The sequence below is a fragment of the Cynara cardunculus genome, assembly GCF_001531365.2.
Source record: "Cynara cardunculus var. scolymus isolate 2C chromosome LG 14, CcrdV1, whole genome shotgun sequence".
NCBI lineage: Eukaryota > Viridiplantae > Streptophyta > Magnoliopsida > Asterales > Asteraceae > Cynara > Cynara cardunculus.
The window spans coordinates 7611153-7625904 of NC_037541.1; the positions used below are offsets into that span (position 1 = coordinate 7611153).

General features: G+C 35.1%; 1 protein-coding gene across 2 annotated transcripts; it reads left to right on the forward strand.

Moving 5' to 3' along the window:
* The first annotated feature begins 544 nt into the window (after window positions 1-544).
* LOC112526941 (hydroxyproline O-galactosyltransferase GALT2) lies at window positions 545-10622 on the forward strand. Of its 2 annotated transcripts, XM_025137388.1 has the most exons (8): window positions 545-625; window positions 719-1707; window positions 4419-4651; window positions 5411-5701; window positions 8457-8585; window positions 8846-9019; window positions 9681-9788; window positions 10123-10622. In XM_025137388.1, exons 2-8 carry the CDS (start codon window positions 765-767, stop codon window positions 10327-10329), a joined length of 2085 nt encoding a protein of 694 aa, XP_024993156.1. In that variant the 5' UTR covers window positions 545-625; window positions 719-764; the 3' UTR covers window positions 10330-10622. The 2 variants fall into 2 exon arrangements, with proteins under 2 accessions (XP_024993156.1, XP_024993155.1); XM_025137387.1 differs by having other exon boundaries at window positions 545-1707.
* The last annotated feature ends 4130 nt before the right edge of the window (window positions 10623-14752 follow it).

Genomic DNA, 14752 nt, shown 5'->3' on the forward strand with positions numbered 1-14752 from the left:
TCTTCAAAAGGCTTTTTATAGTTTCATTTTTTTTAATCATGGATATATATATAATGATAAGAGGTTTAAACCCTTGACCTCCTAGAAGGCCAATGACTCACATACCGCTAAGTTAAAGGCCCTTTGGTTTCTTTTTACAAACTTGATGTCCATAAATCCGCATACTACTTTAAGAAGTTTATATGCCGATTTAGTCGCCTTCGACCTAATGCGCTTGTGTTATGAAACCTGTTCAAATCTCACCTCTTACATTTTTTTAAGCGCGTTGGAGACATAAAGAAATTATTTTTGGTCTTGTTTTTTTTATATGGAAAAATGGTTTTACATAAAATTAAAAATTAATGCATTTTGTGTTTTAGATCTTGATAGGATGGATAAAAAGAAGCTATTTTTATTGGGTAAAGAAGGTTGATCCACCAGGCCTTATATTATTATGGCTATGTGTACTCATTACATTCATCGTGACCTTCTGTCACGTTTACTCGAATCCTAGGTCTTTAAATCCTTTCGATACCTCCCAAATTTTCATTTCTTCTTGTTCTTCGCCCTACCAATTCGCATTCGATTGCGGGTTCGATCAGCCGACTACGGGTGAAGATCAAAACTGCATCTTCGGCAAATTAGGGTTCGCTGGATTCTGTTTCTCTTGCGCCTTTTTGTTTTTGATTTCAACTTGTCTTTGGAAGTCAACTGGAATTATGAGATGGGGTTGCTTTAGTTTGCAGAAATTAAGGCTCAATGTGTTCAATTTGGTTATCTGACAAATGAAAATGAAGAGGTCAAGGAGTGAAGTTTTTGGTTTGAGGAGGGTAAGACTGCCACATATTTTGTTTCTTATAGCTGCATTGTATTTGATTGTTGTTTGCTTCAAGTTCCCTGCGTATTTTGAGACATCCAGCACTCCTGATAATGAAGCAGTAAAGAGATATCAGTTAGAAGTGAGTAAACCTTCGTTAAGATCCGCATATAAGGATGAAATTAGTGAAGCATTAGAAAATGATAACAGATTTGAAAGAGTGCCCCAACAAGAGAAAAATTTAGAAGAGAAACCGGGTGATAATCTTAGGGAAAGTCCGTTAGAGGATGGTAACAGATTGGAAAAAGTGAGTCAACAAGAGAAAGAGGCTAGTTTCCCTCCTCTTGATCGTCGATATGGGAGATTAACTGGTAATATATTGAGGCAAAGGCATAGGACCAGAGATATGTCAGGATTGGAAAAAATGGCAGATGAAGCTTGGACTTTAGGTGGGAAGGCATGGGAAGAGGTTCTTAAGTACCATGAGAAGGATGCCAAGTTGGCTTCCATACTTGAAGGGAAGCAAGAGCGGTGTCCACCATGGGTATCAGTCACTGGTGCAGAACTAACTAAAGGGGACAGAATCATGTTCCTTCCCTGTGGTCTTGCTGCCGGATCATCTATTACAGTGGTGGGAACCCCTCATCATGCTCATAGTGAGTATGTTCCCCAACTTGCAAAACTAAAAATGGGTAATCCCTTGGTTTTGGTTTCCCAGTTTAAGGTTGAGTTGCAGGGGCTAAAGTCTGTAGTTGCGGAGGATCCACCAAAAATTTTGCATCTAAATCCTCGATTGAGAGGTGATTGGAGCCATCAACCAGTCATTGAACACAATACATGTTATAGGATGCAATGGGGTGCAGCTCAGAGGTGTGATGGGTTACCATCAAAAGGGGATGATGACATGCTTGGTAAGCATATTACTATAATTGTCATTTCTCTGAAAAAGGGAAGAGAATATAAAACTTGGTAGCATCTTTTTCTGCATATCTGATATGCTGTCTTCTTTTCTTTAAATAAGAATTTGCCTTTGATATGCCATTTCTCCACTGTTGTGGTCTTATAAGTTATAACTGTATGGCTGCCAAGTCATAACGCATCAGGCTGATTGACATGTTCACTGCCCTTCATTTCACCCCTATCTTTGCATTCTTGAGCCAAGTTAATAGTAGACACATTTGATTCTTCTGAGTTAAAAATTCTTGAAGTCTTCATAGGTTTATTGAAAGAGGCAATGCATGCAATTATCTGATTTATGTGACCGAGGTGTAAGGATACAAGTGTAAGAGAGAGTTTCCCAGAAACAGGATTTTAGGAATTGAGTTATATGTTTTGTATGCTTTAATGAGCAACTTGGATGAGATGCATCCTGCAATTCTGCGTTGTACAAGTTTCCGAGCTTTCCATTTTGAACAATGTTGCATCCTAAGAGCTTCCTTTTGAGTAAGGTTAATCTTATGCATATAGTCATGATATTAGTAATAGAAGCTTAGTAGATTGCTTTTGATAATGTTGGTAAACAGTAATTGCTTTATTGGATAGAAATTCTTAATACATTCGGTGCATAAAATGAGCCAGCGTGCCAAGATAAAACTTTTGATGACAGCTACCATATTTAAAGGCTCTATTTTGCCAAGTATGCCGCTGATCATCCAAATTTTATAGATATAATTGATCAATGAGTTATTAGATTGGCCTTTCAGAAGTTTATATCTTGATATTCAAATTAATGGATCTATGAGTCATTAGATTGGCCTTTCAGAAGTTCATATATTGACATTCAATTTAATGGATCTATGAGTTATTAGAATCGTCTTGCAGAAGTGTATAGATTGATATCAAATTTCAGATTTGGCTCATATTACATGTTAGTTATTTTCTGGTTTAAGGCCAACTTACATGAGATCTCTTTTTATTCATAACTTAAAAACTTCCATTGCAAAATGTTTGGCATTGCTAAAGATCATTGCTGTTGAGATTGCATCACTACCATCATCGTGGTAAGAGGTGGGGCTATGTGTGTTCATCTTTGGATGATTGGTTGACAAATGTGTGTTTGTGTTGTTCTTTCCCTTTATGTACATGTTCTCTTTGGAGGTTTCAACTGAGTGTATCCAGAACTTCCTTGAGCAAGTGATGTTGCTCCTTCACAGTGAACGACCTGTCATGTTTATCGTGGGTTATACCCAAAGTCATGCATAAAGCTAACAAAAATAAACCAAATGAACCCAGTAAATCCCTCATGAAGTAGGGTCTGGGGAGTATAGAATGTACAAGACCTTACCTCCACCCGAAGGAGTGGAGATGTTCCCGTGAAGACCCCTGGCTTATGTTCTTCTCTTCACGAAAGTAGTTGGACCTCTATTTCTTAGCAAACCTCAGAGTTCAATCATAGAGCCTTTAATCGTAGTTAGGCTTAAAACCACTTATTGAGTTTGCCAGAATCTCTTCATTAAGATGCAAAAACTAGGATCTTGAATCAAATGCCATGAATCTTACTATGCTGCATAAGGTTTAGTATCTATTTAACAGCAATCCAGTGTTCATCTGTGGGCTTGTGCAAATATAGTGGTGGTGAAGGTGATTTTTGGTGGGGATAAAAGTAAGGCACTGACTGTAACCAACGTTTAGCAGGGTAAAAAAAAATCAAATTGAGCAATTGGAGCAAGCTTGTAGTTGATGTAGCCATGCGCGGAGAGACAAATTGGCTTGATGGAGAAGGTTAGCATGTTGCAAAATGAGAGGACTAGAAGGGTGAAGAAGGGATTTGATGCCATTAGAAAGATAAAAATGAACAGATCAGATTTGGAGTTCAAAGGATAGAACCTGAAACTTATAAGTTGCACCAATGATTATCGCCGTATATACTTATGCTGCAAGAAGAAACTAGAGCAGAACCTCAATGCCATCCAACGCCAATTCCAGAACAAAAGTAAAGAATATGAAAAAAAGCAGCAAGTGATCTACACAAGTTTCAGAACAAAGATTAGTAGTAATCAGTGAGAATCAAACTCTTTCATGTGTGACAGGTCAGGAAAAGAGTAGGGGCCTTTGCCACAGAAGATTAACTATGCAATATTTATGGAGGGACCTGTGCTGCCTTTCATCTGAGTGATTTTTCAGCACCTGATGAAAGGGAGATGCTTTTATCCAAAAATGGAAACAAATTTCTAAAAAAATAGAAAGGTGGGGGGGGAATATGAGTTGATAAAACTATTTTACTAGACGAACGAGTGATATACCACAAATTTTTGATCCTTAACATAGAAACAAGAAGTGTGAACTAGAACCCAACTAAATTCATCATGGAAGTAGGTTTTTGAACTTGGAGTTCACACTTGAAAAGTCGATGAACATGTGGCAAGCACTTACATTTCCAGAGTGTTTGGCGAAGCTTTTTAAATCCTTAACTATTGTTAATCAATGGGATGTTCCTTTTATTTCTCATGGTGTTTGCTGTATATTAGAGGGATAGTGATGCTGCTTGGCTACATTGATATTATATCCATTGGTATTATTTCTTGACATTTTATTGTTTAGCCGTGTTCTAGTGTTTTTTGTCTATCAGCCACTGCACTGCACTTCATTCATTGCCTTGGTATTAATGTACCATCTTTTGCAGTTGATGGATTTCCAAGATGTGAAAAATGGATGCGTAATGATGTTGTTGATTCAAAAGAATCACGAACAACAACATGGTTCAAGCGGTTTGTAGGACGTGCCCAGAAACCAGAAGTGACTTGGCCATTTCCTTTTGTGGAGGGTAAATTGTTTGTCTTGACCATACGTGCTGGAGTTGATGGATACCATATAAATGTCGGAGGCCGGCATGTGACTTCGTTCCCGTATCGTACAGTATGTTACTCTAAGTTCATAGTATTGCTTTTTATGAAGTTTTTCTAAGAAATTATACTCGTCTATGACTATGGGTTGTTCTAGTGAATACCAATTATGAAAATACACAGAATGTTTGAGATGTGGCATTAATCTGAACAGTTCAAAGGTTGCCATTTTAATTATTGTAGCATTTTGCTTGTAGGTGCCTACGCCCACTAGATTGGAATGAAAGGGGTGGTTGTCTTATGTTGCTTTTGGGTAATTGATGCATTATATATATATATATATATATATATATATATATATATATATATATATATATAGATAGATAGATAGATAGATAGATAGATAGATAGATAGATAGATAGATAGATAGATAGATAGATAGATAGATAGATATATCTGAAGGAGGAATATCTGAGTTTGTGTATTTGAAAACTTCAAATGGCTTAAAATTTAGTACAAAATAGCAGAGCCTCTAAATACAAACAAGCAACCAGTGGTGCTTTCACTTTTTTTGAGTTCACTTTCTTGTATGTCCTGCTTCATCCATCAACTTCAACATGTTATACCCGTAGAAATGTGGTTTTAGAATGAGCAGGAAGAAATTCATGAATTTTCAGTGGCAAGGGAGTCGGTAGATTTGCTTGGGTTAATTTTTTGTGCATTTTTTGTCAACCGATCAAATAAGAAATGATGTCTTCATGGCATCACTATATCTTTGCCTGCTAGGAGCCTTTAATTGTTTTATAAATCTGCGGGTCATCTTTCCTACAGGGGTTTACACTTGAGGATGCAACAGGGTTATCGATTAAAGGGGATGTAGAGGTTCATTCGGTTTTTGCTACATCACTCCCTACCTCTCATCCAAGCTTCTCACCGCAAAGGGTAATAGAAATGTCAGAGAAGTGGAAATCTAAACCGTTGCCACATCATCCTGTTTTGGTTTTTATTGGGATTCTATCTGCTACCAATCACTTTGCGGAGCGTATGGCTATTAGGAAAACATGGATGCAATCTTCAGCAATCAAGGCCTCAAATGTAGTAGTTCGCTTTTTTGTTGCACTGGTAAGAAATTTACAAGCTCATCAAAACTAATTTTATGTTTATATTGCATTACACTTCCTTCCGCTTGAGCCACTGAAATTTATTGTGTATAGCCATGCAAATTCTAATTTTTTAAAAAGGAGTCCAAAATTTGACTACTGCATGACTAGCATGATTTCGAATTTGAAAGTTGCAACTACTGATGAAAAGGTGGTCATATGTTAACTTTATAATATCTATCATTTTGCTGGTTATTCTTCTGGAACAAAGTTGCTTGAGAAGTTATGTATTTTTTCCAACACTAGTGTTTTGTTGCTTGAGAAATATCACATCGCCTTCAAAAGCTTCTCTTATGTTGGTTTTTCTTTTGTGAATTTTTAAAATATCCCCAAGGGTCTCTCTATATGAGGCTCGTCAGTCAATATAAATGGATCCTTTAGGGCTTATTTTAGAAAGAAAATAAGCATACTGTTTAGTGTTTTGAGGGGAGTGGTTACTTATCTTGATTTCTCAAACAGTTTGAATGAGTGGAAATATATTTTTTCATAACCCTTTTAGTATAATAGAAATCTTGGGACATTAAGCATCTTTTCAACCAATATTCTACGCAGGAAATATCAAACAAGTCACATAAGTGTCTCTCTTTTTCATCTTTTCACCTCTCTATGCTTCATCTTTTTACCTTTCATCTCTTCTATTCTTGATGGTTCTGTTTGTGGGCCTCAAGTTTATCGCATGTCAAAGGTTAATATGCTGTTAACATTTATGAATGATTCTTTAAGTTGATGTTAATTGATTTTCAATCCTTTATGCTGTTAATAGTAAGTTAACAACAATATATTATTATCAAGTTGTTAATTGATGACTCTTTTTGACGAGACCTTTATTTCTTTTTCTTTCTGCTTCTTTTTGTCCACTTGTTTCTCTCAAAGTTATATACACCAGAGAACACACATTTGACTGTAAATGAGGAATGATACATCGTTGAAGGTGATTCAGACATATAAACAATCAACTTAGTATATGTAACTCTATACATCATGGGGATATGAAGCAGGAACAAAACAAAAGAGAACTACACGTGTAAGATATCTCTCCATTGGCTTTGCTTAAGATATCTGAAAATATCACGACTTCCTATGACCAGTGACATAAACTGGCTGGCATGCATACAGAATTGGGAACATTTGGGTGTGTATTAGTAGCTAGGTCAGATTTCTCACTAGTATCTTTGTATTTCTTTGGATCATGAAGTGATATTGGGTTTAATCAGTATTCACATATTTTAGCGAATTCTGAGGGGACAGACAGATCACTGCAGATTAAGTAATAAACACTAGTAGTTGGCTACTCCGGAGGCAGAAAACTTAGAGAGGCTAGGGTTTTGATTATCAGGCTCTGATACTATGTAAAAAAGTTAAGAATCTTGGGAGAAACCCTGAATACATAATGTGTACTCATGGGTTCATGGGCCAAGAAGTAAACCAAATAGAAAAAAAGGAAAACCCGACATATCCAGCCGATATACATGTCTATTAGATAAAGTACTGCCTTTTTTATTTTGTTCCTTAGCAAAAATTTCTGAGCAAGTTTTATCCTTTTTACACACTTTGCAAACAGCTGCTCTACTCTTTGGGGTTGAGGTGAGATCTACGTACATCCTACCCGCCAGACACCACCTCTGGGTGGGACATACTAGGTTTGTTTGGTTATATAGTTTATGTACAAGGGACATAGATGGTAATGTAGTTTTAAGTACAAGGGACGTAGATGGTAATGTAGTTCACAACTAACTGCTACCCACAGAACCAAATTCATATAAATGCCTTCATGTGCATAGCTCTGTGTTTGGCTTTCGATAAGATGACAATTGCCCAAGATTATCTTCAATGTGATAGGAATATTGAATGTCGTTTGTCGAGTTGTGCTAGAAAGAGTAGGCTTGCTACAAAGAAAGAAAACATTTTGTTTGTTTGATTAGATGATAACATCCTCTTGTAGATATTCTTGTAAGATTAAATTTTCAATCCTCCAATCTTTGTCATTTTTCTGAACCGTCCTTTCAGCAATTGTATAATGGAAGTAACTTAATATAATCAATTATTGATGTTACCTTTTTTGCTTTCTTTTAACTTTTTTTCCCTGCATTCATTTTATATTTCCGCTACATTTTATAATCAAGTCTGGTTGTTTGTATACTTTCAGCAGTTGCCAGCGAATGCATCTTCTCTCACAGTGAATGTACATTTGTAAATTGACTTGCCGGAATAATTTTACCCCTTAATTTAAACAGTTACTTATTTGGGTGCGTAGCTAACAAGAGAGGTTCATTTCTTATTTAACAGTTTTCTATATAATATTTACTGTTCCATTTCAATTAGAAATGCACTACATAGTACGTACCGTACCCTGGTACATCCTTTGCGATGATTTATGGAGTGCTTGTTATACCACTGATACTATTGAAACATGATAGTCTAAAACCATATAATTTTGAATCTGTTATCTTCTTTTTTCTATTCATATTAAATAATTGGTTTTTTTATTTATTTCAAGGGAATGTAAACATGGTTGTGTATTCCCTTCATAATTGAACCCACAATAACAACGATCTCCCCCATATGGTGTTGGTTCCTACCACTGAACTCAATCCCCTTAGGGGAAAATGGTTTTCTAATTTATTTGTTTATTACTTCTATCATCTCTTTTAGTTTGTTTTTAGGCTTATTTGTGATTTTTCTATGGTTCTTATAAAAGAAGATATATCAAAATGCAGAGTCCAAGGAGGGAGCAAAATGCAGTTCTGAAAAAGGAGGCTGATTACTTTGGAGATATTGTTATCTTGACATTTGTGGACCATTACGAGCTTGTGGTGCTTAAAACCATAGCAATCTGCGAATATGCGGTCATTACAATTGAACCCTTTTATATTTTCTAGATTACCATTCTGCTCTTTCTATTTGTTTTATATACCTTTTTCGCAAGTTGGGGTCTTATCGGAAACAGTCTATCTGTCTCTTGAGATGGACGGAAGGTCTGCGTACATCTATACCCAGACCCTTACCTTCGGGTAGAATATACTGGGTTTGTTTGGTTTATAGTTTTTGGATTGGCCGTTGATGCACTACAATCATCTTATATATGGTTCAACCACTTGCAATGCAGGTTCAAAATGTGAGTGCGTCATACGTGATGAAATGTGATGATGACACTTTCACAAGGGTGGATACCATCTTAAAGGAACTTGACGGTGTCCCCGATCAACAGTCCCTTTACATGGGCAATCTCAATCTCTTCCACAGGCCTCTCAGACATGGAAAGTGGGCAGTCAGTTTTGAGGTATAACAACATTTGGTCATATTCCCTCCATCCCAAAGTAAATGTCCACAAATAAATTTTACAAATGTGTAATTATTACACTTTTAGTTAAGGGTAGAATTGGAAAGTAAGCACTTACCTTTGAAACGGAAGGAGTAATTTATGTAAGAGTGACTAAATTTTTGTACAATTGTTACGAACAAGCCTATTGCTCTTGTGGAAATGGAAAAAAACAGAAAACCATATTATGCAAGAAAGGACGATGCATGACAAAATTGCTGAGTGCAATGCTCTTTTAATTTCCTTCTTTTTTAATTCTGCAAACTAAACCAAGTGTATCTTGAAAGCCCTACTTGGAAGTAAAGTCTGTGGAGGGTAAGATGTATGCAAACCATACCTCCACTCCTCCACCTTTTGGTAAGAAGACTGTTTTTTTGACCGGGCCTGCAGAGCCCATGACACATAGGAAGAAAAATAAAAGAACAAGAACAGTGAACAAACTCCATTTCTTCAAGAATTTTACAACACTTTCACAATTTATTCAGCGTTTTTTCTTTTCCATTTCTTCATGGTTTGTTTGCAAAAACATCAAGTTTTGAATTGCGAATTGGTACACAGATCAAGGTTTAAATTTGCAGTTTTGCACAATCTGAAGGTGGGTTTTTACTTGTTAATTTTGCAGGAGTGGCCAGAATCGGTATATCCACCTTACGCAAACGGACCAGGATACATAATATCCAGTGACATAGCGAAGTTTGTTGTATCTCAACGCGCCAAAAGAAAGCTCAGGGTCCATTCCACATCCCTTTCTCAAAATTCCAATTCATTTCTTTCAGAACCTAACACACACTTTTGCACAAGCCAGGGGTCTTCACGGAAATCGCTGCTTTACCCTTTGGGGTAGAGGTCAAGACTGCTTAACCCCCCCCCCCCCCAAATTGCACGGGCGGACGGGACCCTGCCTTCCCCAATCCCTATTCTGCTTTCGAGCAGGATATACTAGGTTTCTTTGGTTTGGTTGCATCCCACCCCTCCCAGACCTTGGTTTCAAGTGGGATATACTGGGTTTCTTTGGTTTGGTTTTCTTTATGAATCTAATACCGTTCCTTGTTGTCATTTGCCAGATATTCAAGATGGAAGACGTGAGCATGGGAATGTGGGTGGAACAGTTCAATAGCACCACCACGGTCCGCTACTCCCACCATGGTAAGTTCTGTCAGTACGGGTGTATGGATAACTACTATACGGCACACTATCAATCACCAAGACAAATGGTGTGTTTGTGGGATAATTTGGCAAGAGGACGGCCTCGATGCTGCAATTTTAGATGAGAAAATGCGGCAGTCGGTGGCGGGGATTTTGTTGTGATTTTATTGTGAAAAAACAAGTTATGTAGTAGAATGGAATTGTTGATTATGGTGGCGGGCATGGTGTTGAAGATGAACCACCGTGTTGGCCATTGTTGTTTTGATTATTTTTGGGTGTTGGCTTTTGAATATGTGGGGCCTTGAGATTAAGATTGTTAGCCAACTTGTACAATTAGTTTGTATAGAACTCATGATGTCTCCCAACTTTATTGATTTTTCCAAAAGTTGTCACCCAGCAGAAATGATGGTTTTGGTAAGGACTCATCTGGGGTATTTTGGTAATTTTGATGTGCACCAAATAGCTAATTCTTGTGTCTCATTTGATGGGGAAAACATTACACCAAAAGAGGAACCTTTAAATGGTGACGTTTCTTTTTCTTGTCATCCTCTGAAAGGGTTGGACAATAATCATGGAAGTGAACTCGAGGCCCTAGTTTTAAGATTCCTACCCACATGATGCTACAACAATTTTGCAAGCACTTTATGGTCACAAGTTGACATGTGTGGTCAATGTTTGATGGTGAGGGTACAATGGTCATTTCACAACTTCCTAAGAGACCAAGTGTTGCCAACTCAAACCACGATTTGATTCATATATGAAACTAATTTTAAGATTGTGGTTCCTACAACTTGTGAAAAACACTGAACAAGCTCAAAAAATTTCAATGCATCTTCCCGAAAAGAGGCGAGGCAAAAAACCCAAGGCCGATTAGGGCCAAATATAAACCCGAGCTCATAGGGGGTTCCAAGGCGTATTAGGGCCAAATATAAAACCGAATTCATCGACTCAAGCATGACAACAGATCAATGAACCTTATATATCAAATAGAAATCAGGTCAAAACAAAACGAACTCGGTATATCCCCTTGAAAGTAAGGTCTGTAAGTAGAGCTGATGTTTTGAAGTTCAAACGTCACATGTTGTGCTCATAGCTTTCAAACTCTTGTTAGACAGAGTTTGACTATGTTCAAGAGACGTTTATTTACTCATCTTTTTGCTATGGAAATAAAAAGTAATCGTCAAAACATTTTTTCTACCATTTATATAATCATTTGTTCCCTTAGAAAATATTCAATCAATTTTTAAAATTCTAATCAATTTGTGAGTATCTTTATTTAAAAAGTTACAGTAAAAGAAGAGATAATTAAAGGAAAACTCACGAAAAATGAGGTGACACCTCCCTCCTAATGCTTAGAATATTTCCCATCTTTTTCTTAATTTTTTTAAATGTTGAATATGTTTAATACTTTTTCGCCTTGTATGAAACATGTGTAGTTTATTATTAACCCCCTCCCCCTCCCTTTCCTTTTTTTTTTTTTTTTGTAATTTTGTATATCCAAGTTTAACCTCCAACTCTTGATTTGCTCTTCCATTTACTTTCCTAATGAAATTTGATTTTCAAAGTTTCAATAATAAACAAAATGATATCTTAGAAATTCTTTGGTAAGGGATGAGAAGATGAGAGTTGGAGAAGACTAAGATTTTAAAAGATAAGTAGAGTGATTGACTCTATTTTTATGTATTTTTAAATGATTTCATCCTATTAATTGTATCATTTATCTAATCTAATTTAAATCAAAATATGACCATCAATATATCATGAATATATTATCAAAATCAAAAGTTCATCTTTCATGTTTATCATTTTCTTTCATACATTTATTTGTTAGAAAACCAATGTATCTTATTAATTGATTAAAGTTTTCATATACTTTTTATATAATATTTAAAGGCTGTTTACCAAACACTTACTCGGTAAGTGTTTACCGATAAAATTTAACACTATCATTTACTTACCAAGTGAGATTTTAGTCCACCAAAACGACATTGTATGGAACAATTTACCCGGTAAGCGCTTACCGTGGTAAGAGTCGTCGCTCTCACTTACTGGATAAGACTCTTGATCCTTGTCTTGCTCTTAACGAGCAAGATTCTTGATCCTTATCATATATTCATCCGCTAAACTAAAGTGACTTGTTAAACGCTTACCCGGATAAACAATTAGTAAACGGCCCCTCACAAAGAATGACGTGACACATTCTTAGAGTAAGATTTGTCTAAAAGAAATTTCTCATCGTTTTGAGTTTTTAAAATATTAAATAAGTTAAAGACTATTATACTCCTAAATGAAAAATATGTATTTCATTATGAGAAGACTTTTAATTATCTTAACTTTTAATCTACTAACTCTTAGATACATTTATTATATTCTTTTCATATTTCGACCTTGTGAAAGAGTTATTTCTTAATTCATTTTTCTCAAAACTTTAGAATTTTAAAATATTTTTGTTGGTTATATTGATTGTCTTTCATTAAGTCATAAATTTCTTAGACTTTTCGATTTTCTATTCCATCTATATATTATATCTCATTTAACGTTTTTTTTCTTTTATTTTACATATTGCATATTATACAGTCGAATGTCTAATCGAAGGGAAGCTACATTTTTTATGGTTTATTTTATGTTTTGTTGTGAGTTGTTTGTTATTATTGATGTGTGTTGGTTTTTTTTGCAGAATTTTTTATTGTTGATATTGTTTTCCTCCATAAAATCTATGTAAGAATCGTTACATTTCATTTTATGATTTGTGTGTGTTATATTTTGTTGATGCATGTTTCTTATTCCATGTTATATATTTTTGTTAATTATTGTTACATTTGTTTTTCTGTGCGTTATATGTTGTTTTTTTTTTTTTTGCAAAACTTTGTTATTGTACATGGTCAAATGTCATTCTTCCATGAACTTTTATAGGCTAACAACTATTACATTTTATTTTAAGATTTGTTCGGGTCATATGATGTTGATGAATGTTTTTTTTTTCATTTTTTTTCCTATTATTGTATTTTATTCACTATGGTTCTTCATCCTTCATTTTTTTCAGAAGTTATTTATGTTATGTATGTCTTTTTATTTCGCCTAATTTTGTTTTGGTAATATTGTTGTAGCTACTCAAGTTTTATTTTTTGTAAACTGACAACAATCAGAATGTAACACCCCAAAATACCACATTTGCATACAACACATATTTCATTGCATAGAAATACAGTTTACACCACAATGGTCCCACTAGTACAAGAATTCTTATATGCACAAAGTTTACATATGAAAAATTCCAAAATAAAATCCTGTACTATCACATGTATAACAACATGTATCTTCCAAAACAAGTATTCTCATGCATATCTTCAAAAGCAGATATCAAGTTAAGAAAAATAATCACATTTTCCCTTTCCCCTTACTATCCCTGGACCCCTCAGTTTTTGCATTACATATATTTAAGACAGAAAATGAGGGTTAGACCAGTAAGGTCTAGTGAGTAAATCTCTTCTTTGCAAATCGAAGGTGATAAAACACCAAAATATAATAAAATATCTTTGCTCAGGAGTATATGTAATACAATCAGATAATGCAGTTCTCAATAATATAAGTAAGAGGATAAACTCAATAACCTCAGTTCTTGATACAAATGTATCTGTTTAAAGATCCAATATTCCCAAAATGAAATAATTATGATGACCATAGTCCTTTTGATTCATCAAATTATTCCTTTGAAAATATTAATTTAAAGATTTAAGGCTATACTTGCCCTTTATGACAAACCATTTTCCTTTCTCAATAACATCTAAATTATTATTTCTAATATGAATAATATCTTTAATTCATCAGGTCACAAAGAAATGATGATTCGAAGTTATTAAATCCAATTAGTAATAATAATAAGAGTTATAGTAATAACCACATATGACAATGTCTCCCTTATTCCAAATACACATCTCCTTGATATGTCACCCTAGAAACAGTTTCCAAAATTCAATTTTATACCAACACAGACATACGTCACCACGATTGGTAGGAAAGTTTTCCGAAATATACTTTCATACCAAGACAGACTTACGTCACCACGCTTGGTAGAAACAGTTTCCCAAAAATCCATAATTAAACTCATTAATAGACATTATTAAATTATAAATGTCTAAAATGCTCAAACTTGAAAATTATCAAATATAGATCTTCCGGATTAGTTATCCGGATAAATAATCCGAACAACACTTAGCCCTTTGTCCGGTGTACATATCCGGAGAACACAAATTTGTCTGATTTATCAAATCCGGACAACCCTTGATCGATGTAAAATTAAATCAGACAACACGTGTCCGGTTTAGAAACATTCCAGACAATACTATGTCCGGTTTAAGGTAATCCGGTCACCCTTCAACCGGTTTAGAAAACAACCCGGACACCCTTCAACCAGTTTAAAACCCAAATAGCACAAAAACTAATTTTCAAGGATAAGATACAGTTCTTTCAAGATCAATAACCAAAGCTTTTAAAAGAAATTTGTAGAAAATACTCACCTTAAGCAATTATTTGATTTTGAAGAAGACT